The sequence below is a fragment of the Amblyomma mixtum genome, chromosome 10, assembly GCF_055824585.1.
Source record: "Amblyomma mixtum isolate Tamu chromosome 10, ASM5582458v1, whole genome shotgun sequence".
NCBI lineage: Eukaryota > Metazoa > Arthropoda > Arachnida > Ixodida > Ixodidae > Amblyomma > Amblyomma mixtum.
Window position 1 is genome coordinate 84,596,477 of NC_143021.1, and position 25,798 is coordinate 84,622,274.

The following is a 25,798-nucleotide window of genomic DNA, read 5'->3' on the forward strand; positions in this document are numbered from 1 at the left end:
TTTCAATCTGTTACACTGAAATGAAAAAAAAAGGCAGCAAAAGCTGATCACAGAGAAAGTGCTCAGGCGTCTGGCCTTAGATATTCATGCAGAGATGATGGCCGCAAACCAAAGAACATGCTCACTTGGCTCCCATAAAGGCATGTGTGACAGTTTGTCAGAATGGTTTCAACCTTGTACATTTGCGGTACGTTCTGAAGCAACAATTTTTGATTTTTCTTATAATCAAGAAAGGCGAACAAGCCTATTGTCTTTCCAAATCTCCACTCCACAGCCTGCCGAACAGTGCTCATTCCTCGGTTTAATGCCTGTTGCTGCTGGCTTAGTGTGGCGCCGCCATATGGCCGCATGAGGTGGGGACGCAATGGATAGGCGGGATCACCATAAGTTGTGACGGTGGAGCCTCGCACCAAATACACAAGCTTTCCGTGGAGGCCACTGTCACGAAGGATGCCTGAAAAATATGGTAACTAATATGAAGACATATGTGAGGAATATAACAATACAATTCTTAGCTGTGAAACTAGCATATTCAGTAAGATGAAATTTAACCTAAGGAAGAATGTGACTGAGTGCTATTTGTAGACTTTTATCTACTAGGGTAGGTGCCTAATATGCAACAAAACGTGTCTATGTCTTGCCATGCTATAGCAAACACGAAGCACAAAAAAAGAACATATTAAAAGAAGGAAGGGGGCTCATAATACAACATGCACAAAAGAGGATTATCTCAAGTGCACCCACGCAATACTTCCCGTATAAAACTGGCACAAGACTTCTTTTTAAACTCGGTACCATAACGCTACTTAGATATGGAACTCAAAAAGCATTGATGACTACAAAGACAGCAGTCTTCGGTGCTGTGGAAACCATAGGTGATATTTTTTGAATATTTTTCTGGTAAATTTGAAGAAATTGACTTTTCACTTTCCTGGTAGAAACTGATAACTAATAATAACGTAAAACAAACGGATAACCACATGCCACCGGTGCAAATCGAACTCAAAATGTCTGAAGTATACATCTGGTGGCCTTACTACCTGAGCTATGGTGATGGCTGTCTTTCCTTCCCTTCAAAAAGCATTGGCTTATTTTTGCTTATAGTCCGTTTAGTGCTGTAAAATATGACACAGCGGAAAAAAAACAACGAAGACACGACAGGGCACTATTTCCTGTCGTCCTTGGTGAACAAGAAGCATGTGTTTTTTACTTCCCCATCAAATACATGCAAAAGCACACAGCTCTGCATAGTACCACGCCCCATTCAGAATGCATATTTTAGCCCTTATATAAAGAAAGTGGAGAAAGGCGCGAATGTTTAATTTTCTACCTTTGTTGACATGACATTATCTGATAACTTTTAGTCTTTGCAGCAACATTATTCACTGCAATGAATGCCTAATATATACTGGTCTCAGTGACACTCTCCAACAACAAATAGATGTTTTCACAACCTATGCAAGGTGCTTAATAGCTATACACCTAGAATGTAGATGCTTTAATGTACTTTATGTTTCCCTGGCAAAACAAACGGGCAAGCCGGTATGAATAATTTCCACTTTTACATATAGTGAACTCTTCATATTGCCCAAGTAATGTTGAAAGCGTACAATGTTTCAAATATCCATTGTTTATAGCTTTGAAATATGCATACAGCCCTAGTTACAGTAGGAATGAGGTCAAGCAGCATGAAGCAATTTCGCACCAGCACTCTTGGTCTCTGACAGCGCCAGGGCTGGAAAACAACATGACGTCAGACTCTACTGTCACGATATTGATATGTCAGACTCTACTGTCATGACAATGATATGTCAGATGTCCTGCCAGTGGCACTGCTAGCCAGCCCGTAAATCACCCAATTCATGACTTTTTTGCGGGCAGAAGCGGGGAAATCAAAGTCCACAACTGACACTTTCCAAGTAAGCAGATCAGATAAATTGTTAAAATTTGAAATTTCATGTCTGTTCTGGTACATATAGGATTCTGAACACATTTCTCAGTAATGAGTTTATTTCTGTTGAAGGTTTTGATATACCTAATCGTAGTATTTTCGCCTTTTTTTTATTCCAAATTGCAAAAATTAATCACGTTTCACTCACCAGCATCATGTCTGTGACCAGGGTACGGCCCATCAAGCTCACATATGATGGCATTAGCATACATTATCGCTTGGTACTTTAACACATGTAGCCTTTTGTGACCAGAGAAATATATCCTCTGGCTTCTTGTCGTCCTACAAATAGGCCTGGCCGTGCCGTCCACAAATCCCCAAGAGTTGGAAAGGGGGGCACTCCTGCGATGAACAGCCTGCAACAAAACAAGCACATTTCTATTTTGGTTTTTGTTTTTATATACCATATTTCATTTATTTCCGTGTACTGAGGGCATAACCTGCCCTTGCATATAACTCATGCTCGTAACTTCGAACTCCAGGAAAAAGAAAAAAAAAACCTGTACTCAAGCTAAGAAGCTGCGGAGGGCCCTTCAGCGCACTTCAAAGTTCCCATGGTTCCGTTTTCAACGGGCTCAGCAGACGCAGGTGCTTTATTTTTTCAGGAACATTCACGTAACCACAGCCGCGAGGCGCTGGAGGCCCGTTACCCGCACCGCTCATTTTCTTGTTTCCCTTTCTTTATCACAGCGCCCCAGCACAAAGGCGCGCACGGTTGTTGTTTTTCTCCTTTTTTTAATCATGAAATGCGCAGTCGGGAAGGGCCGCAAAAGGCGAGCAGCGGTTTTAACAATGGGAGGTCGGAATCTCTTCCGCTTCGTACAGGAACGCGTATTGTTTGATGTGTACGTACCTCGGAAAAACGCGCCAAGTTGGCGAGCTGCAACCACTGGTGCAGTACCATGAGATCCAGGAGGTGGACTAAAAGAGTCGGCACAATGCTCGACATTGCCGAGCAGTGGCGGCCTAAAATTGGCTCCCAATCCCACCACCTATTAGAGTAGGCCAGTTGGCGGAGAGCCATTAGAAGGGCTTCCTCGCCGGAAACTCTGACGCCTTGGCTACTATCGATGGCTTCAGGTATGAGCAACGCTGTCTTCAAGTTATCGAGATGCTCCTTCTCGAAACGAAGCGTTCGTCGGAATGTCTCCTCTTCCAAGGCGCCGACGTTGAGGAGCCCGTTACAGGAGACGTAGCGTCGGGTCGCTGGCTCCCGACACCCGAGAAAAAGGTCTTCTAACTGTAGTAAAATGGCAGTTTGGGCGAGTTGGTTAAGCATCTTGTAATAAAACAGCGCAAGGACACAGGACGAGAACGGAGAGAAGACACACACGGCGCTGAACTTTCAACTGCGTTTATTGGAAAAACACGCTGCTTTTCAAGGCAGGGCGTCAAGAAAGCGTGCGCATGCGCTTTGTCCAAAAATACACTTATCGAGTAATAAAATGTCTCGTAAAGGCACGTGTGATTATCGGTGCTAACCACTGTTTAGCAACTTCATTTCCTTGGAGGACAATGCTACTTAAGGCTGGTTTACACATCTGTTTCCTTTTCTCAAGATATGAAATGCCTCTGCTACTTCCCCCGTGCTACGATCGTAATGTATGAACAAGACTTCGGTGTCAACGAAAAACGGGGTGCACTTACACTCGATACAATGCTTGGCCAAGTTTGTTGAACACTTTCCCAAAGAATTTTGGTGCTCCAAAAGCCGTACATTAATGTAACGACCTGTCTGGCCAATATAAGTACGGCCACAGGACAGAGGAATCTGGTAGACCACAGCAACCTTACACGAGGCGAACCTGTTTGCATGGTTAATTTTACACCCTGTTTTCTTGGCCATTCCATCTCTCTTCCTTTCAACAGCTGCCCCCACCTTGCCTACCTTATTAGGAGCCGAGAACACAACGTTGACACCATACTTGGCCCCCATTTTCTTAAATCTGTGCGAAAGGGAATGTACGTACAGGTGCGGCCAGAATAATACGGAGCACGCGAAAGGCGGCCAAGCTAGCAGAAACTGCATCTAAGCGCCACCTATCAGCACAACAAAGACACCCCTGGCTATCCGCGCGCAGCGAGAGTGGCTGCCGCCGAGCCCCCCTCTTTGCTGCAACCCTACCGTTATCACTGTTCGAAAGATGCTGCGCTGGTTCGGGCAACACCGCCAGGTGCTGCTTTCATCCAGGCGTGCTCACTTCAGCCTCGGTGGCCGCGCGGACTGAAGGGCCCAGATAACACGTAATGCCAAAACGGCCGTCTTGCGCACGTTTATAGCGCTCGCCGCTCATCAATGCGAGAAACGCGGCAACGAAGCGCATGGCGCTGTCAGCAGAGTATCAGTCGATCATAGAGCAAGGGATTGCATGCTATATGCTGTGATGTTGATAGGCCTGCGGAAAGAGTGGGTCCGTGCTACCGGCGCCATCTCGCCGCGCCCAAATTAAGATAGTTCCTGTCGCCACTGCTAGGCAGCGCGCATAAGCAGGTTTCTACTGCTCCGCGACCCTTCCTGTGCTCCGTGTTATTCTGGCCGCACCTGGACGGCATTACAGCTATATTCTTTGTTCTATCGTCCACACTGGAGCGCTGCTGAGAGTTACGTTCGGGGGTTTTCAATTTTTTCAGGCTCTTTTCCGCACACGACACAAGAACTGAGTCCGAGAAACCGGCCTGCTTACAGCGGTGTACCTGGGCGCAGAGGCTAGTCTTCACTTTGTGAGAACAGGATTTCTTTAACGCCATACTCATGCAACCGGTTACTATCCCGCTTTTTACTAGTTTCGAGTGGCAAGACCTATAGTTCAACAGGGGCTTCTCACTCACTCCGAGGGGAGTATTGCCAGCACACGTGGTCTTTTTCAAAGACCAGCAGTAAGTCCAAAAATTGTAATGTGTTATGCTGAGGAATTTCAGGCGTAAATTTCAGGCCGGACCCGTTCTTTACAAAACAATCTAAAACACTTGACACGGTTTCTGCCTGAGGGGACTTCACAACTACAAGATAATCATCAACATACCTAAAAATGCGTATAAAACCACCTGCCAATTCATTCGCCACTTCCTTGTCGACATGACTAAGGAAAATGCTGCTAAGCACCGGGGCTACTTTTGATCCTATACACACGACAGACTTTTGCAAGACTGGTTTTCCCAAGCGACGTACGTATTCTTGAGATAGAAGGTGGGGAGTTCCAGAAAGGATGCGGTAGAAATTCCGCATCTATCTTGAAAAGCATGCTCGTCATTTTGATCTTTAATGGACAGTTGTATATATTGCTGGAGAGGCACATGCGGTAGGGAAAAGAACAGATCTTCCACATCTATGCTAAAACCGGAACAGTCTCCAGGGTTGTCATTGAGTAGAAAGTTGACAATTTCCTCCGAGTTGGGAACCAGGAACGGGTCATTCACATGTAGTGTTGAAAGATGTCTGTTTAGGTACGTGGAAACCACCAACTGCCAAGAGCGATGCTCGGAAACTATTGCCCTGAACGGAATCTCCGGCATATGTGTCTTGGCCGCGAAGATTTCCAGAACCCCTAGCTCAGCATCTTTCACCTTCTTTGCTAGCCCTTCTAAATTAAGTTTAAGCAGCAGAGCCTCTGCCTTCTGTTTACAACGTGCTGGTTTTACCTTGGCGGTCCTGAAATTCTTCATCACTGTATGGCGGGCTTTCTCGGCACAAAGGTCTTCCGATATCCGATACATAACTCGGCATAACTCGGCGATACATTCTCGGCATCAAGATCTTCCGATACATAACGATCGTAGCACGAGGGAAGTAGCAGGGGCATGTAATATCTTGAGAAAAGGAAACAGATGTGTCAGCCAGCCATCAGTAGCATCGTCCTCTAAGGAAATGAAGTTTCTAAACAGTGGTTAGCACCGATAATCACACGTGCGATTACGAGACATTTTATTACCCGACAAGTGCATTTTTGACAAAGCGCATGCGCGCGCTTTCTTGACGCCTTGCCTTCAAAAGCTGGTTTGGTTTGGTTTATGGGGTTTAACGTCTCAAAGCGACTCAGGCTATGAGAGACGCCGTAGTGAAGGGCTCCGGAAATTTCGACCACCTGGGGTTCTTTAACGTGCACTGACATCGCACAGTACACGGGCCTTTAGAATTTCTCCTCCAAAGAAATTCTAGCCGCCGCGGCCGGGATCGAACCCGCGTCTTTTGGGTCAGCAGCCGAGCACCATAACCGCTGAGCCATCGCGGCGGCGCCTTGAAAAGCAGCGTGTTTTTCCAATAAATGCAGTTGCAAGTTCAGCGCCGTGTGTGTCTTCTCTCCGTTCTCGTCCTGTGTCCTTGCGCTGTTTTATTACAGGATGTTTAACCAACTCGCCCAAACTGCCATTTTACTAAAGTTCATTTCTAGTTCCTGGGCCTCTTTTACATGTCGACACCTGGATTTGTCACAACCAGCCGTTTTGTCTCCGCTCATCGCCGTGAGCATTTTCCGTGCCCGCTGAGCCTCCTACCATCTCCGTCATGGAACCTGCCCTACGGATCTGCAAGCCATGTGTGGTATGCTGAGACCATCTGTGGGCCATACCAGGAGAATGTGCAAGATTATCCAGAGTGAATATTGGAGACAGGCGAGGTTTTTCAAGGACATGCTTCGGACAAGGTGCTGCTGCAAGGATTAACGCCGGAATCAACGCCTCTTCCGCGAGTGGTGCAAGACTACAGAACAGCTCACGGAATTCCTGTGGAAAATTGTGCGCTCTTCGTTTCCAAAAGACTAGCCTCTGCGCCCAGGTACACCTCTGTAAGCAGGCCGGTTTCCCGGACTCAGTTCTTCTGTCGTGTGCGGAAAAGAGCCTGAAAAAATTGAAAACCCCCGAACGTAACTCTCAGCAGCGCTCCAGTGTGGACGATAGAACAAAGAATATAGCTGTAATGCCGTACGTACACTGCAAAAAAATTCCGTGAATGTTACGTACAAACTCTCCATAACAGAACACACGCTTGCTCTGTTGCATTTGAACTGGAGGGTCCATCCGTAACACATTCGTGAAGGTGGCTGGCCGTATTATGCATTTTCTGAAACGTATTACTCGCCGTAACTGTTGGCCCCCGGACTAGGCACCACATGACGTCCCATTTCCAATCTGTGTGGTTTACTCTTGTTCAACAATGTCCACAAACTAGCATGGCGAAAATGAGATTAACCCCACGTGCAAAGGTGAAGATCCGACGGGGGGTGATAATCAAATTAGACCCAAGTGACGCATAATGTTGCTTCAGCGTTGAGGGATTAAATTAAACATTAAATAACAAAGGACTTACTTTGCTATAACTTTAAAAGAAGAACGTTGACTTCATAAAAAAATATTTTCACCATGTTGCTAACTACATGACAGGGTAACAATTAATAAATGCATTTAATAAATAATTTAGAAATGCAGCTTAATGAGGTCAAGAGATAAAAAAAAATTAGACACAGACAATGGTTAGACAACTTCTCTAAATTGAAACTGAACACCAGCTGAAAATACATTACAAACATGATGAAAGTGCACAAGGTGAAAGCCAAATTTCCGTCTGCCGTTTGATAAGGAAACGAACCACTGAGAAAGCCAAAAGCATGGGCAAACAAATTTGTGAATGCAGTGCAATGTAGCAGTCACATCTTTGCTACACAACGATCAATCAAAAACACTAACTCCTTCACGGATAATAAAAGCACAGGCACAACAAAATATTGCTAATTGCAATGTTCAGTTTATTAGGTACCTATAACCAGCCATTCATGCCTGGTCTTCCTGCGGATAAATGAAACGCTGCAAAAAAGCAGTGAGCAGCCATAATTGCTGTAGTGACAAGGAGGATGTGCACCGTCGGTGCTGCTCCCTCATCCTGAGTAGGAAATAATAGCTGTTTTTTCTGGAATGTACTCTGGAAGCATGAATTTCCTATCCACCTTTATTTAGCTTGCACTGACACGACCCATCATGAACTCTGCAGCTTTGACAAACATGCGGGCCAGTCGACAGCCACAGAAGACTGTAGAACCCTGCTAACTTGCAAAAAACCAGTGCTCAGACAGAAAAATTATAAAAAAATGAGGAGTTCCTTATACGCACTGTTTTATATGGTACTAAGAATGCGGCTAAGACATGGCATGAATATTGTTTTTTTCTGCTCCGTTACAAACTTTCTCGCCTGTGCTAACATATTACTTGAATGTAAATAATGAAACATGCCAGCATTGCACAACATGCTGTAAGACTTACAAAATACACCCCCTGCAAGGCTACCACATGCCTCTTAGATGTGGTAATGTTTATATCTACCAAACTATCTAGACTAAAATGAGACACCAAGCCTCTGACATCTGGAGATGTGTACCTCCCATGCAATTAGAGTGATTCGAGATGCTCCTCATTGATGGCATTTCAGTTGCTAGGTGTGGAAGGACCGGATATGAAGGTGAACAACAAGACACCACATGCCTCTTAGATGTGGTAATGTTTATATCTACCAAACTATCTAGACTAAAATGAGACACCAAGCCTCTGACATCTGGGGATGAGTACCTCCCATGCAATTAGAGTGATTGGAGATGCTCCTCATTGATGGCATTTCAGTTGCTAGGTGTGGAAGGACCGGATATGAAGGTGAACAACTAGACACCCACTTTTTAAGCAACGTCACAATGAGCAATGTGCCTTGGCTTTTCTTCCATCCAAAAAGTTTTAGGTTCCATGTTTACGTAACTGCTTGCATGTGCTCATTTTGGCTTCCTGAGAGGTTCTTTTCTTTGTTAAACTAGCTTTAACTCTGGCCTCAGTCCTCTGCACCTTCTTAATTTTTTGCTAGTGTTCACCTTAAGTCCTGTGCAAGCTCACGCAGATCTCTACTCTTCTACGTTTCCAACTGTCACGTCTTCCCTGCCTTCGTCATGTCCATCACTGCATCCGATGCCTTCAAGTATGCTGTGTATAATCACCTTAACTAATCTGCCTATTATACATGTTTTTTTGTTAGCCACCCACTCCTCTATCTGGCGCTGATAGGCCCTGAGAGTAAATAAATGAATTGTAGTCTAAGCTAAGTCTCAGCAAGCATGCATTATGTTCAGTTTATTTTACCATGTTGACCAGTAAATAGTGGACAGAAAAAAGCTGCAAAGTGGAGCTTGACATGCCTCTCGCCCCTACACTGGAAAGCAGCAGGCAAGACATACGTAACCACTAACGACAACGCAACATGCCAAGTGTGAAGTAAATCAGTAATGTTCCTCACATTTATCACAAGGTATACTCTCTGCTCAGTAATTTATTACCCCCTTAGACATTCTGCAAGGAGTGCATACAATGATGTGTCACCACAATACAATGAGAATCATTAACCCTGTGCCAATACAACAACAAAGAAACTTATGCCCAATAAATGCATTGCTTACATGCAACCAAGAGGCAAGAATGGGCCAACCTGGCACATATATGAAAAATAAGCTCAAAATAATAAAGAATGATATTTGAGCAGCCGCTCATTCCCCCACCCCCTCCCACAAAAAAATATGAAAAAGGGTCCTCTTCACACGGCACGTTTGAAAGATGCGGCTGTAATATTTGCGAAAGTTCAACTACGTGTGAAATTCAGATATAAATAACGCCAACGCATGCGGTTGGAAGCGAGGCGCCAGGGCGCGGGCAAACAGTAATCGTCTTCAGGTATCGACTGGTTCCACTTCCTGAGGGCCGCTGCTCGACGAATACCACTCAAGGCCACGTTCACATCCAACAAGCTTGTAATAAACTTTAGACAGGTGTTTATCATGACGCAGCAGCAGCTCATCAGTGCTATTGGCCAGTGCTGAATTTTTTAGCTTGATAAACGCAATCATCCACCGAAACGCGTGTCGACTGTTCCTCGCCAGATTCTTGCAGTCCCACGAGGGTGAGCAGCTTTTCCGCCGGCTTCAAGTCTCCTCTTTCGTGCAGGGCCACTGGCATTGTAACGCACATTCTGAACGGTCGTTTTACTATGCATCGATGCCGCATGGGACAGCAAGCGGTTGTACACTCCAATGCGGCGTACGGGCCGCACACATACACACACCGTAACGACAATACAGCGCGCAGGACGCAAACAGCGAACACGGAAGAACAAAAACCGTTCTAAAGCACCTGTTCACTCAACACCACACACCATGGAGGAAGGAAAAAGAGCCACACACACTCCGCTATCCGCGCATGGTTCCGACTGCGGGCTTGGCTAGCGCTTCGACTCGTCACGGCCAAGCTGCATGCACTGCGCTCTTGTGGTAACAACGCTCATGAAACGAAAAGAAAATTTTAATATGTAAAACCATTCAAGTTGTCAGCTAAAAAGCTACGGTAAAATTAAATACATCTGATATGTTTTCAAGGTGGTGCGCTTTTGCGGCGTCAGCGATTTAAGCATGGACGTGAATACGCGAATGACGCTATGAATTTCCCGTGCACCTCTGCTAGCCACCATAGCTCTGCAAATGGCATCGTGCTCGGCGTTTTGCGCGGCTGGCTTGCCCGCATAAATTTTACTTCCTCCGTGCACACATGCTTGGTGAGGTGAACGGTGGTCGGTGCGAACAGTTTGAAGTTTAATCGACTCAAAATTGCTCAAGGAAAGTCAGCGGCATTGCATTTTTATTGTTTCTGTGCATCGCGAGTGACTGGCGGCAGACACACGGCATCGTCTCCTGTTTGGTGAACTTGTGAGAAGGTGAGCAATTTGTTCTCAGATTTTGAAAGCGGTTTTTTGTTTCTATAGTAATCCTGTGTCTCGTCGCATGTTATGTTCACGGTAACATCAGCACAACGTGCATGCGCTTTCTGTCTCTATTTGAAGTGACATTGGTCGATCAGCGTAAACTTTTGAATTCAATTAAGCACAGGCTGTCCATGTTGGTAGTGCGTGTCGAATGTGCTTTGAGATCATTCTGCGCTCGAGATGGTCTTCTGATAATATACTTATTACCAGGTATGGTCTAGAGATTTAGAACCGTTCATCCCAATGCAACAGTGCTGAAAAGCTGTTTTGTGTTCATGCGTCTGCTGTCCTTAAACTTTTCGGTAATAATTCGCGTGGTTCCTTTGGATCTGGACAACCGGCTACTGTTGCTAGGGACGCCTCGCAGCAGAGCCCTTGGGGACGCCCAGTGGGTCAGCTGTTTGTCCAGGTGCAAAGTTACCTAAGGTACTATTCCAGACTTTTTTTTTCTGTCCATCAACCTCATATTCCTTGCAAAAATTACAGTATGTAATTAGGCACTAAAAAAATTGGTAACTTATACACATTTCAGGACAGTTGAGAAACATGAAATTAAAATTGGTTTTTGAGGAAAGGAAATGGGGCAGTAACTGTCTCTCGGTGGACTCCTGAACCTAAGGGAAGGAATAAACGAGGGAGTCTAGAGAAAAATGCACATGCAGCATCAGTATTCTCTCTGTAGACTTTTCGAGACCTGGATTCATTCCTTCCAGGACAGTGCCAAGCAGTAGGTGAACTGCACACAAATTTATTTTCCTGTGGTGCAAAGTAAAGAGTGAAAATGTTCTAAGACAAGTCTCTAGTCTGTTTCATTCTCACTGCATTTGCTCAAAGCATAATATGAAATGCTGTATTTCTTATACCCTGGTTTCCTTTACTTTGAGCAGTAGGTATTGACAATGAACATCAAGGCAACTCCACTCTCATTACTTATTGCTGCTTTTAGGTTTCCTCCATGATTTTCTGTTTGGTCAGTCCTGGCCTTAACATATTTTCTTCTGCTGCTTAGCTTCGAACTATTGGCTAGGTTACATGGTTCTACTACTTCTATGTTCACTGTGAGGTTTGAGAGCTTGTTGCTTTGTTCTTTTTTTGTAAGCATCTTTGTCTTCTCGAGGCTGATTGGCAGTCCGGAACAGAGACCACATGCATTGTTTATGTTAAGATGATGACATGATAGCCTAACACATCGTACCGTTGCCATTCGAGCCCACTGTGTACTTGCTTTGTTGCACTGGGAGCAAAAAAGTTTAGTGGAAGTCGCAATGAGGCGCACTTTTGTTTAGACTAGTGGCAAAGGTTAACTGTTGCTTCGCAGTATAGTGCTCCCACCTGTTGCGCACGAGCATTTAGATGGCTGTTAAATACTACTATCAAGGATTTAGCCATTGTAATGTTTCAGGTCTTTTGTGTAGGATTTCAGATCATTGTCTTGCACTGTCCCCGAAGCCTGTTGTGTGTCAGTCACGCCACTATGCGGTTGTATTGCTGTCCAGTGTAAAAAATATTTTCTGTGACTATGCTACACGCACAGGTTCATGGGGAAGTAAATATTTTGTGTCGCTTCAACCGGGTAATGCTTCAGAATAAACACATGCAAAAACCCATGCTGTTAAAAGCCTTGGCTTGTGTAACCCAAGTGTGAGGAGAATACTATTACGGCAGGGATTCTTGCATTGCAACCTTTTAAATTCCTTTTTTGTAAAAAGAATGACGTGAGGTTTCATGAGTTACAGTTGTCTTTCATTGCTTGCTCAGAGAAAGCGTTTATTGTAAGTAAGCAGTAGTGGCTTTTTTCTATTGTTCAAGCAGCAGCATCAGCATGCCTCATCATTTTTGTCTTGAATGACTGAAGGTGCTTCCAGAGCATTGCCTTCTTTTTTTCTTGTTGTTTATTCAGCATGCAATATTGTGTCTATAGATTGCTCTTTAGCATTATTTTGCGTTCTCCCAAGCAAATTATAGGCGACCAAATTCAGAAGCACCTTGTATTGGCCTTACATGCTCGCTATTAATGCAGAAGTAATTATATGCCACACTAAACACCAAATCTACATCCTTCAGAGTGGGTCTAGAAGCTTGTCTCCAGATTCTTGCCTTCAAGGAGTTCTTACAGGTTTCACATATCGGCTTGGTGTTGGAAGTGACAACCTTGACTGATAATGATATGCATTAGACACACATTATGCATTTACAGTTAGGCCGGAACGAAATGCGAACATACATGTGCAGTACTTTTCTACTTTGCAGCGAGGTATACATTTAGAAAGGGTTCATATATGTGTATTAGGTAGATCTCTTAACCAGAAACAGGAATCAGGCTAGCTGCATACTCAAGCTGAAATCACACAGGTGAAATGTTTTGTCTTGTTCATAGGCGCTGTTTGCATTTCATTCCATCCTGATTGTGCACTACTGCCATAGCAGGTACCCTATCTAAACGATACACTATCTTGTGGCAGATCATACGCATATGTTTTAGACACGTGTGTGAAGAAATGTGCAGCTACAAACATTGCATACTTGGTTATTCATAATGCTTTTTTTTCTCATGTGCATAGAACAATGTTCAGCTACATTGCTTGCTTTGTTGTTACTACTTCTATTTTCCCGCTAATATTAAACTACATATTTACCTCAGAGACCCGATGTTCGACTGAATGATCCTTCTGTGTCCCACTAGGAAGGCAAAAGCATCACGCCTAGGGCTCATTCACCGCCCTTCACCCCTGTTTTGGTTTTAGTCGGTCAGTTATGCTATTAATGAATGTAATCACTTTATAGGACAAGTATATATGAAAATATATTTTGGGCTAAATGAGGTTAACAAGTTATCCACTGTGCAGAATGGTATGGTTGGTCTTGTATATCTTTACTTGGGTGTTAATGTTTCTTTTGTGGTTGCTTTCGGGACCGACCCATAGGCCATCGATCATATATGATCGACGGTTTTGCGCGTGCTGCCACGTTCAAATTTCCGCGCGCTTGGACAAGTAGCGCCATCTAGGGGGTTTACAGGAACTAGAATCTCGGTTTCAGCGTAGTTTCGTTTGTTTTCCGTCAGGCGGCGATACGGGAGCGAGCATTTTCCGGAGTGCGGCGGCAGGAGACGCCGTGGAAAATGGCGTCGTGCTCGCGTGCGGTCGCTCAAAGAGACCGCCGTCAATCGCGCGATTCCGCTGCTTCGGCAACGGATTTTTTTGACGAACCGAGCAGCGAAGAGTCTGGGGACGACTTCAGCAGCTCCGATTTCATTTCGGACTCTGATTCGGGCGATGACGAACCGCGGACTTCATCAAGTAGCCGAAAGTGAGCATTGTTCCACTTTGAGTTCTCTCTGAAGTAGGTAAACGGGCTCGCTATATGTTCTCATTATTTTATCTTTACTTGGTAGGGTCTCAACAAGCTACGGTGGTGATCTGCTGCCGCCAGCGCAGAAGCGGATTGTGTTTTCGCCGAGACGGGAACCCGGCGTGCACTTGGACACTGATGTCGGCGTGCCACTCAGAAGCGGGTCAAAAAAATTCCTGACTGCTCTGGACTTCTTTCTTCTGTTTTTCTCGATGAACGTGATCGAAACAATTTGTGCAAACACTAACAAATATGCTTGGACTAACATTTTAGCGAAACCAACGCATTCTAGTTCCGACGGATCTTGGGAGGAAGTCACCCCAAATGAAATGCTGAAGTTCATCGCACTCATAATTTACATTGGCATTGTGAATGTTCCTCGGCTGAAGTTGTACTGGAATGTAGGAAATCTGTACAGTGGTCTGCTCCCACCACGGATCATGCGGCGACGCCGGTTTATAGCTCTCCTTGCAATGTTGCATGTTGCAGACTTGGACGATGCCACTCAAAATTCAAGAGGAAAGCTCCGATACATGTGGTGGCTCCTGGAGCACATGAACGAAGTTTCAGCGAATCTTTTTCAGCCACACCGCGATCTTTCCGTGGATGAGCGGATGGTCAAGTCGAAAGGGCGGTCCGGCATTAGACAATACATCAAGGACAAAGTGACAAAATGGGGCTACAAACTCTGGGTCCTAGCCGACCCTGGCACCGGATATACTGTGCAGTTTAGTGTGTATACTGTTAAACGTGAGCAGCCAGGGCCCCATGGGTTGGCTTTCGATGTTGTTAGCCAGCTGTGCCATAGATATCTTGGTCAGGGCTACAGGATCTATATGGACAATTTTTACACTTCTACGCATCTGTTTAGTCATCTTCTCAGCCAAAAAACACTGGCTTGCGGAACCACACGCAAGGATCGCCGAGGATTTCCTGCTGAACTGAAGGATGTACGATGGGAGAAAAAAGCTCAACGCGGCGACATTCGATGGTTACGCGATCAGAACATCCTGTACCTTCAGTGGAAAGACCGGCGTGTTGTCAATATGATGAGCACGGTTCATACTGCAAATGACACGGTCACCGTAAAAAGAAGGGAAAGAAAACAAAACTCCTGGACTCAGATATCTGTAAAAAAGCCTCTGCTGATCCATGATTATAATAATGGCATGCTAGGTGTAGATAAATCGGATCAAATGATTGGCTATTATAATGTTCTACTGAGAAGCGTGAGGTGGTGGAAGACTCTGTTCTTCCACTGCATCGATATTGCATGTGTCAACAGTTTCGTACTCTTCCAAGCTCACCGCACATTGCACCCAGAGATTCCTGAGCTGGCACGCACTGCTGGGTTTGACCACCTAGCTTTTAGAGAAGAGCTCATTCAGCAGCTTCTGAATCTTGACGGTGCCAAGCAAGCACACGCACCTCCACCACCCGTCGCAAAACATCCGCTCCACAAGCCGGAAAAAGTGGCAAAACGCAGAAACTGCAAGCTGTGCTATGAGCAAAAGAAAATCGAGCTCAAACGAATGTCTTTTGCAGCACATGCCAAGTTCACTTGTGTTTGACAACTGTACGGAACTGCTTCGTCGAGTGGCACAAGAACCGTGGGACCTGAGTAGCCTGAGTGCTGACCACTGGCACCAGAGTTCACACAAAAAAAAGACAGTTGTAGATAGGCGTGCCAAATTTTCACAAGCAAGAAACACGACAATGTAGCACATTTTGTACATCTTGGATTTTTTTAAAGTGTGTTTTTCACTAGTATATTCATGCCTTTTCGAACTTTTTTACGTTTTTTTCTCAGAAAATCTCGAATGTGAGATTTTTTTAAATACTATATATCATTTTTAGGTCTAATCTTTCTTTATGAGTGAAATACTATCTAATCTGCTATATTTTGATATATGTTAAAGCTATATAGCGCAATGAGTATTTGCAATAATAAATAATTTCTCACACTCATCAGAATTGCGTTTTTTCTGCGGTCCCGAAAGAGTTAAATAACTTTGCCTGCCTATTGTATCCTAAGTCCTTTTATGCCTGTCTTCCTTCCTACGGGCTCTCTCCCTTTTCAGTCATTCCTTTTTCCTTTAAACTGACGATTGGTCACAAGCCTGCTGTGGGAATGGCAGCTAGCACTTGGCCCCTTTTATTTCATTGAACCTGCACTGCTAATATTAACGCTAATAGTACTGTATCAGTACTTATGTGATACTGCATTTTTTGTTATGCATAAATACTTGGCTAAGCCAATGGTAGCGGTGTTGAATATCACAATATATCATGCATATATCTTGCATGCAATATCAGTATCAGTTTATTCACTTTGGATGAAGGTTATACAAACAGGGTGATAAAAGCATCTTGGCCCTTAGCAAGCTGCTAGTTCGGGCCCATGCAATAAGTGCACAAAATAGTGTACCCAGGCATCAGCATAAGAAAAAAAAGTACATTTTACATGAATAGAAGATGTTACACAAAACTATATCAGTATATTCACTGTTACGCTACCCTCTATTTCTTTCAGCTCGGCCGTTTGGCTGTAGACATTTTGTGCTGCTTTCCTAGTTTAGTCCACTCAAACTAAAACTTTGCGTTCTGTGTTGCAGGTAGAATCTACAATGAATGCCGCACTGTGTCTTGTAAGCAGGAGGCGGTGTTAATGGAGCCATGAACTTTTCTTGCGGATGACTGGCGTTGGCCTTATTATGTACTGAACCTCAAGTGTGAAGAGGAAAATGTCGTGTTGGATTTCTGCAGAGGTGAGACATCATGGTGAATCTACCAGTGCGAAAGACGAGACGAGAGACAAGACAGTCGCTGAGTCGCGGCCATAGTTTATTGAAGTGAATAGGGAATACATGAAGATGCCAAGCAACACCACAAACCACACAATTACAGATAAGCATACATGACAACATGAGTCAGTGCCCCTGAACATTCCCCTGATCGAGATAGTCCAACTCATTGCGTGTTAGTGCGGTAGACAACACACTTGCACATTAGTCACCGAGTCGTAAGGTGTGTCTAGCCTCAATAATCTACCATTTAATCTTCTCTGAATTTACTGCCAAAATGTGTGCTGCCAAAAGGAAAGGGTAGCAGCCCTCAAATCCCTTGCAATATACAGAAAAGTTAGAACCCCTACCCTCTTGTGCTCCTGTAATCTTACATTGGTACACCTTCCAGTTTGACCTATATAGACCCGACCACAAGATACGGTGTCTGATACCATGTTCCTTTTACAAGGTACATATACATTTCACTCCACATGTGTACTTTTCTCTAGCCACGTTCACAGAATTATTCTTAACAATTTTACATATTTTAAACAACTTATTAGGGGCCAAGAAAATCGCTTTTCCATCATACCTTCTGGCCGCATTTTTCAATTTGTGCGACAATCTATGTACGTACGGTAACACAACCGGTCTTTAGGCATCTCGCTGGCTGGCCCCGGCCTGATTGCGGCGGTCGCCGTGAAAAGCTTTCGGCTTCTTTAACAATTTATTGTATGCTCTTGCAATAACATGGTTAGGAAATCCTGCGTTCATTAACCTAAAATGTGCTCTTGGAAACTAGTCGTCATGCTAAGAAAGCATGACTTCATCAATTCTGAGCCCAGGCTTGACAGTCCAATGCTATCTTTCACTAGCTTGTAATAGCCAACCTGTGTCCAAGTAGCAGCTTAACACTCCTGGGTGAATATCATCAGCACACATGGTGTGTGCAGATCAACTTATCAAGGTAAGGTCCAGAAACCGCAGCTCTTTTTGTGGCGACATTTGCTCCAAGGTAAATCTAAGACAAAACCTTGCTCCTTAAACAGCTTGAGAATATGTTCACATCCCAAATTATCAGAACCTTTGTAAAAGACCAGAAAATCATCAACATAGCAAAAGATTTTTTCCCCCAGTCCATGCAAGCCCTTGACAATCATTCTATACACCCTACTTAAAATATCTCTTAGCACAAGGCCCATCTTCGAACCACTACATATACCAGATTTTTGAACACATACCACACTGCAGTACTCTACAGCCATGCTCTTAAAATAAATGCTATTCACTAGCATGCTCTTCAGATAAATTTCAGAAAAGGGTTCTTGCAAAATTTTGTCTGGTTATTTGCAAAAGCATTTGTCTACTTCGCATCTTGAAGATCCGTTTCTTGTACTCAATTCGCAGCGTGGTTGAGTATCTGAAGAATGGCAATCCAGCAGATTGTCTGGTGGTTAGTGTCGATGTAGAACTATTTTATTCCATCCCGTATGAGGACCTTATGAAAAGCTTGTGAATGTGTATATCGGAGCACAATGATGAGCTTGTGTTTAGGAACAGGTGCGTAATAGTCTTTTTTTGGACTTACCTCCTTTTATTTGAAGAGCATGTTTCTGGAGTATGGCTGTGCGGCATATGTTCAAAAGTCTAGTATATGTATCGATTGAATGCCTCTGTGCTAAGTAATACTCTCTTAAGCAGGGTGGATGGAGTGATTGCCAAGAACTTGCATGGGCTGGGGAAAATCTTTCACTCCGTCTGATTTTCTGGTCTTTTAAAAAAGGTTGCGATAGTGTGGGACCTGTGCATATTGTCAAGTTGTTTAAGGAGCAAGGCCTTTCTTTAACTTAGCATTTACTTAGAGGAAATGTCCCATCAAAAAGAGCTGCGGTTTCTGGGCTTCACCTTGATGTTCTGCACATGCCATGTATGCTGCCGATATTCACCCAGGAGTGTCAAGCAGCTACTTGACTATTGGCCGAACCATTCTAAGCTAGTGAAAGATAGCATTGCGTCATCTAGGCTAGGCTCGGTATTGATGAAGTGATGCTTTCACAGCATGACAAGTGGTCTCCATGAGCAGATTTTAAGGCTTACGAAAGCATTATTCCCCAACCATGCTATTGCAGGAGTGTGTGATAAATTGTTAAAGCTGAGCGTATAAGATTGATCAAGTTGGTCAGACATGCTAAAGGTAAGAATGGCATAGCATCATGTAACGAGGACAGCAGGAGAGCACACACGCATTAGTGCCAACCTTGGAGCAGATACAGAATCCAAGAGCGTGTGCTTGACACTCAGCGTTGGCAGTCAAGGGTCGGGCTCATTCAATCTTGAATGTTCAAATCAGTGTTTTCTCATTTCCTTGACTGTCAGTGCTGATTGTCAAGCACGTGCTCTTGGGTTCTGTTCGAAGGTTGGCACTTGTGCTTGTTGTCCTGTTGTCCTTATTACTTGATGCTGCGCCATTCTTCTCTTTAGCATGTTAAAGCTAAAACCCCTTCACAGGGATTGGCAGGATACGGCCGCGGCCAGCCATCGAGATACCAAAAGATCGACTGTGTTACTGTACATACGTAGATTGTCGCACAATTTGAAAAATGTGGTCAGAAGGTATGACGCAGAAATGGTGCTCTTGGCCCCTAATAAGTTGTCTGCAAACTGTCAAATTGTTAAGAATAATTTTGTGAATTTGGTCCGGGAAAAGCATATGTGCCTTGTAAAATGTATGTGGTGTATCGGATACTGTTATCTTGGGGTTAGGTTTATGTTGGTCAAACTCGAAGGTGTGTGAATGTAAGACTACGGGAGCACAAGAGATATTTGGATATTGTTCAGTAAAGCAGAAAGTTGGGCTAGTTGGTATCGATCCATCTAAAAACGGCGCACAGAAAAAAAACACACAGAACACAGGGAGAACGGACAGGACAAGAGCTCTCTTGTCCTGTCCGTTCTCCCTGTGTTCTGCGTGTTTTTTTTTTCTGTGCGCCGTTTTATTTGGATATTGGTAGGGGTTCTAACTTATCTGTACATCGCAAGGAATGTGAAGGCTGCTAGCCATTCCTTTTGGCAACACTCATTTTGGCGATACATTCGGAGCAGATTAACCGGAAAATTATCGAGGCTAGACACATTTTATGACTCGGTGACAAATCTGTGAGTGTGCTGTCCATCGTGTTAATATGCAACGAGTTGGACTATCTAGATGAGAGGAAAGTTAAGAGCGATCTTTTACTCATGTTGTGGTATAGCATATCTGTAACTGTGTGGTTTGTGGTGTTGTTTGGCTTTTCTATGTACTCCCTGTTTACTTCAATAAACTTCAGTTGCGAGTCAGCGCCTGCTTTGTCTCCTTTCTTGTCATTGTCTCGTGCTGGTAGGTTCACGTACTTGCAGAGTAGATTCACTGAATTGTATACTTGCAGAGGCTTGTGAAGAAAAACCAGAGGAATTTTCTTTCCTTTGTCTGGAATGGAAGTTAAAAATTTTTTTCGCATTACTAGATGGTTGCAGCATGAAATTCCATTCTGGAAGGGTAAACCCACTAAATTGTACATTTTGTGTGCAAGGGTACTGATGCTTGCATGAAACTGAAAACATTCGTCCAGGCTATCTGGCTAGCTTCCTTCTTCCTTGTGCCCAGATTTTTTAAAACAATACTTTGTCTGATTTATTTTGACCAGAATTTCTAACCTGTTAATTACACCACATTTTGTGATCATATACAACAAAATTAAAACATGATGATCACTGGTGTATGGTTTAGTCTGGGGTAGAATGATGAGAAGTACCTAGTATATAGTAAAATTTAATATTACTAGTCTAACATAAACAAAATTGCTCTTTTTTTAGTGGAAAATTTTGCTACCAGAGTGTGGGAGCGGCATGGCATGATGAAGACTTGGACAGTGTGCATTCCAAAGTACCTGTATTCATGTCGGCACGAGAACTTGCGCACAGTGCTTCAAACAGTTGGTGAGTACCTTGGTGCTGTGCTTAAATGCATGAATGCTTAAATAGATAGGTAGATATTTTATTTTAAATAAGCCTGAACAGCCAATTGGCCTAAACGAGTGCACACTAAGTCAATACAAACACCATGACGTGAACAGACATAATACAGAAAAATGGTCACAAATACGATGATAATAATAGTAAAGAAAAACAAGCATAATGAATAAACAATGAAAACAGCAAATTAGACAGATATTTATGTCATAAAAAGTTGAATTGTATTATTTGCAAACGAGTCATTGGTGAAATGGCATGCATGTCAGGATAAAATCTATCATAGCATTTGGTGGTTTTTCCATGAGCCACACGAAATCGCAGTGACATCAATAACGGCTCACAGTGAATAGAGCCGAGCACAACTTTATGTAGAAAATCCATGTCATAAAGAGTAGACATACCAAGGTCTGCTAGAAGAAAGTCGTAGTCTTAGAAACGACAGCGCTCAATATATCTATCACAAAGGATGCATACAATCTTCTGCTGAACATTTTCGATTTCATCGCCAGAGGTAACAGAGGCACTATTCTAAGCTACTGATGCAAAGTCAAGACGTGGCATCACGAGAGCACAGTAGCCAAATTATGTTTTTAATCTGAATAAGAGTGTGTATCTGAAAATTTGAGCAAAAATTGAGTAGCATTTAGATATTCTTGCACGAAATACCACTGTTAAAATTGGTTATAAATGATATGTCTCACATGTACACTTATCTGCTGAATATAGTAAGCATGGCTTGCGACCTGAGTGCCTCCGGTGTATGAAAATAATGGCCAGGTTACTGCATGACGCGTGGAGCAACCCAGTGTAGCACATTCAGGCTTCATGGAGTGGAGAATGAAGGCAGTAATAACTTTAAGAACAGAAAACACAGGACCAGGAAGCTGACAGAACACACTGACACTCGGTGCATGAAGGGCATTATGGAGTTGCCTGTCGTGTCGTGCAAGATGGAGGTCGCACAGACAGATGTTAAACATGAGTCGATGCAGATACCTTCAGTCATTACGTAGTACTCACTGCAGAACTCAACAAAAAAGAAGCAAAGGTAACAGCTGAGCATGGCCAGACTCTTGTGCTTTCCTCCGCAAGCAATCTGGAAGCGCAACTCTTTGAAGTCTTTTATGCTTTCGCTCGACATATACATCATCACTGCATGTGTCGAGGAAAAGTACATACCCTTAATGTCAAATGACATAGCACTTACAGGACCCAGTAACAGCTTACTTACTGTTGCATCTACAGGGCACCTCATGAGAGATTCTTAGGCTTCAGAGCACTCAATCTACAGGGCGCCTCATGAGAAATTCTTAGGCTTCAGAACACTCAGCCCTTGCAGAAATTGTTTCAAAGTTTGTTGCCACATGGACCTCTTCGTAATAATGACCCTAAAAGCGAGCCTTCCTTTAGTGTCACAGAAAAAGGCCTAGGACATGGGTCTTTTTTGCTCCTTCATTAGAACCAAAATGTTTGCGAGCGAGATCTTTCACAGATATGGAATGATTTCACGAAATGTCAAAGAGAAGACTGAAGCTCTGCGAAGCAATACCAGCAACAGCCCTGCCGCGGTGGCTCGGTGGTTACGGCGCTCGGCTGCTGACCCGAAAGACGCGGGTTCGATCCCGGCCGCGGCGGCCAAGTTTAGATGGAGGAAAAATTCTAGAGGCCCGTGTGCTGTGCGATGTCAGTGCACGTTAAAAAACCCCAGGTGGTTGAAATTTCCGGAGCCCTTCAACACGGCGTCCCTCATAGCCTGAGTTGCTTTGGGACGTTAAACCCTAATAACCAAACCAAGCGATACCAGTTACAAACACATCACAGCTGTTGAAGAAGCTGAAAGATTCATGCCTTCATCCTTTTTCTACATCAGACACATGACTACACTTTGTCTTTCTGGGCCATCATGTTGAAAAGGTTAACATGGCAGCGGCCTTCGGTTAGATTTCTGCAAGGAGCCCTTTGTGGAAACTTAAGCATCTGTTCCTCGTGAGGCGCACTGCAGAGATATTTGAATACCTTAGTGAGCTGCAACCAGCACCTGTGGCTGTATTTTCACTGACATCAGAGATTAGTACATTTTCTTGCAGATGCTGAGATAATGGAAACTATGACTGAAAGCATAAGGTTTCGGGGAAGTATGCTTCCTGATTGCTTGTGGGCAAGTGCTGGGTAACCACCAATCCAATGGGTACAAGCTTTCTCCCTACCTGGTGCTCGTCTTCTTTAGGGTGAAATGCGTGCCAAATGGTTCATTGCCCTACCTTGAGATGAAGAAGATACCTTGTGCCATGGTGCTCTTTGTACTCAGATTTTCTCGCGCCATCAAAAATCACAATCATCATCATGCTTGTAGGCAAGTGTCTGGCCTTTTTCAGATGTTACTAATGTTCCTTGCTCACTAAGTTGTGCATTGAGTACTATGTAATGAAAGGCATCTGCATTGAATTGTATTTGGCACCCATCCTTAGCTACTTTCTATTTGCACAAAATTGTAGACAACCGTAAAGACTTTCATGCACACGGTGGTGTCCGAGTAAGCGCATTTTCTCTGCTTCTTCCTGGGCCTGTGGTTTTTGCTGTTTACTGTTATGAGAAATGAATTTTAGGCAATGAATCATGTTGCTTTGGTTCTCCGTAAATGGCTTTTACAAGCTTCTACGAAAGCCGATTGTTCAATAGCGGATGGTTCAAATGTATTTGTGAAATTTATAATAGGTGTTGTGTGGCTACTAAATGAGGATTTTTTTTTCTTTTCAGATGAATCCGACAGCAATGTTTAGAGGTACAATGTGTGCAATTTGTCATGAAAATAAAACGTATGTACTTGTACTCAACCAAACACTTGCCACTCTTTCATTCTAAGTTGCATTCTCTGTATGTGTGCAATACATAAAATGCATGAAAGTCTTGTACATAATACTTATTTCCTCGGCCTCTGGACTGCTATATCTGCAGTGAACGTTCTGGGCAGAAACTATACACAGATGCATGTGCATGTACTACTGAAAGTATTATCGAGAGCAAAAATAACAGACCCCTGCCAGCCCGTGCTGATCTGTGCCAAACTGCATGCAAGCGCCGCTTGACGAAGCACTCGAGATGCTGAGACGAGCGCAGTGGCACGCAATGCGTAGCGCTCCTCGAGATGGGCGCACGCCACTGCGCTGGTCTCGGCACTAGGAGCGCTTCGTCAGGCGGTGCTCGCATGCAGTTTGGCGCGGATCGGCACGCGCTGGCAGGGGCCTGTTATTTTTGCTCTCGATAGTACATAATTACAATGCAGATTATTTCCGTTCTAGATCAGATGACTTCCAAGTGAACGGAGGAAGTATGCATACACATTACGGGACCTTTAATAAGAACACAACAGAAGCATTCGTTGCAAAGAAACGATTTCATTCTCGTTCATAGCATAGCGTAACTTTCCGTTACCAAGAATGTGACAACCGTCGGACGGAGTCGCTGTATTCATGTTGCGGAAAACCCTCCGGCAACGCATTACCAGCGGGTTTCTCTGTACTGAGGAGCATTTTTTTTTACAGTGTACATACATTCCTTTTCGCACAGATTTAAGAAAGTGGGGGCCATGTATGGTGTCAACGTTGTGTTCTCGGCTTCTAATAAGGTAGGAAAGGTGGGGGCAGCTGTTCAAAGGAAGAGAGATGGAATGGGAAAGAAAACGGTGTAAAATTAACCATGCAAACAAGTTCGTCTCGTGTAAGGTTGCTGTGGTCTACCAGATTGCTCTGTCCTGTGGCCGTACTTATATTGGCCAGACAGGTCATTGCATTAATGTACGGCTTTTGGAGCACCACAATTCTTTGGGAAAGTGTTCAACAAACTTGGCCAAGCATTGTATCGAGTGTAAGTGCACCCCGTTTTTCGTTGACACCGAAGTCTTGTTCATACATTACGATCGTAGCACGGGGGAAGTAGCAGAGGCATTTCATATCTTGAGAAAAGGAAACAGATGTGTAAGCCAGCCTTCAGTAGCATTGTCCTCCAAGGAAATGAAGTTGCTAAACAGTGGTTAGCACCGATAATCACACGTGCCTTTACGAGACATTTTATTACCCGATAAGTGTATTTTTGGCAAAGCGCATGCGCACGCTTTCTTGACGCCCTGCCTTGAAAAGCAGCGTGTTTTTCCAATAAACGCAGTTGCAAGTTCAGCGCCGTGTGTGTTTTCTCTCCGTTCTCGTCCTGTGTCCTTGCGCTGTTTTATTACAAGGTCTTCTAAGTCGCTCCAACATCAATCAAGGTAAAGCAACTGGTCGCAAAGCAAGCTTGCTTGCGCTTGGCTTAACCTCGGCATCGTTTCCGAAGAACAAAAACTGTGTTCCGGAAAGACGGCAACGCGCGAAAGCGCTCGCTTCGGATACCTAGGCGCGTATGGTATGGTAGCGCGAGTCCTGCGCTTGGATGAGGATGGCCACTTTTGACTACAAAGCTGACTGAAGAAAAGAAAAATGTATTAACTATTTTCGGTGTGTACTGTTTCATTTATAAATTGATGGGAATGTTATTTACTACTGTTTTGTAAATAAAAACGTTTTGCATAAAATATATTTTTCTACTACATTTTCTTTTTTGCCGTCATGGCGCTGCGTGCAAACGACGCTATGCTACCGCTTCCGACGCTATTCTATAAGCCGAGAAAGTGGACTCGTAGCGCTGACGCTATGCGCGTGCAGATAGGGTCACCCTATGCGCGCTGACGCTATACTAAAACTCTCTAATATCAATTCTCAAGATGCCGCCAACCTGTAGAGCGCATGCGCATGATTAATATCTGAGACTGCATGATACGTGATTTCTTTCTCTTTTTTTGCCTATTACGAGAGGCCAGGCTGGCGATGCAAACTTATGATAAGAAAAAATAAAAGGAAAGAAATATAGCAGCACATTGAAACCATTGCCTGGATG

The 25,798-nt window shown here is 44.0% G+C and overlaps 1 protein-coding gene across 1 annotated transcript; it reads right to left on the reverse strand.

The window, feature by feature from the left end:
- Nucleotides 1-62: 62 nt before the first annotated feature.
- On the reverse strand, nucleotides 63-25,187 carry LOC149326333 (uncharacterized). Its single transcript, XM_089564539.1, has 5 exons — nucleotides 25,124-25,187; nucleotides 20,460-20,470; nucleotides 2,805-3,191; nucleotides 2,100-2,307; nucleotides 63-454 (listed from the first exon to the last, which is right to left on the reverse strand). Exons 3-5 carry the CDS (start codon nucleotides 2,973-2,975, stop codon nucleotides 63-65), a joined length of 771 nt encoding a protein of 256 aa, XP_089420665.1. The 5' UTR covers nucleotides 2,976-3,191; nucleotides 20,460-20,470; nucleotides 25,124-25,187.
- Nucleotides 25,188-25,798: the final 611 nt, after the last annotated feature.

Excerpts from the sequence above, each read along its gene's own strand:
- LOC149326333 (XM_089564539.1), bottom strand. The coding sequence starts at position 2,975 with ATGGCTCTCCGCCAACTGGCCTACTCTAATAGGTGGTGGGATTGGGAG. Across the intron at positions 2,308-2,804 it reads ACTTGGCGCGTTTTTCCGAG|GCTGTTCATCGCAGGAGTGC; the intron begins GTACGTACACAT and ends GTTTTGTTGCAG. Across the intron at positions 455-2,099 it reads TGGTCACAGACATGATGCTG|GCATCCTTCGTGACAGTGGC; the intron begins GTGAGTGAAACG and ends CATATTTTTCAG.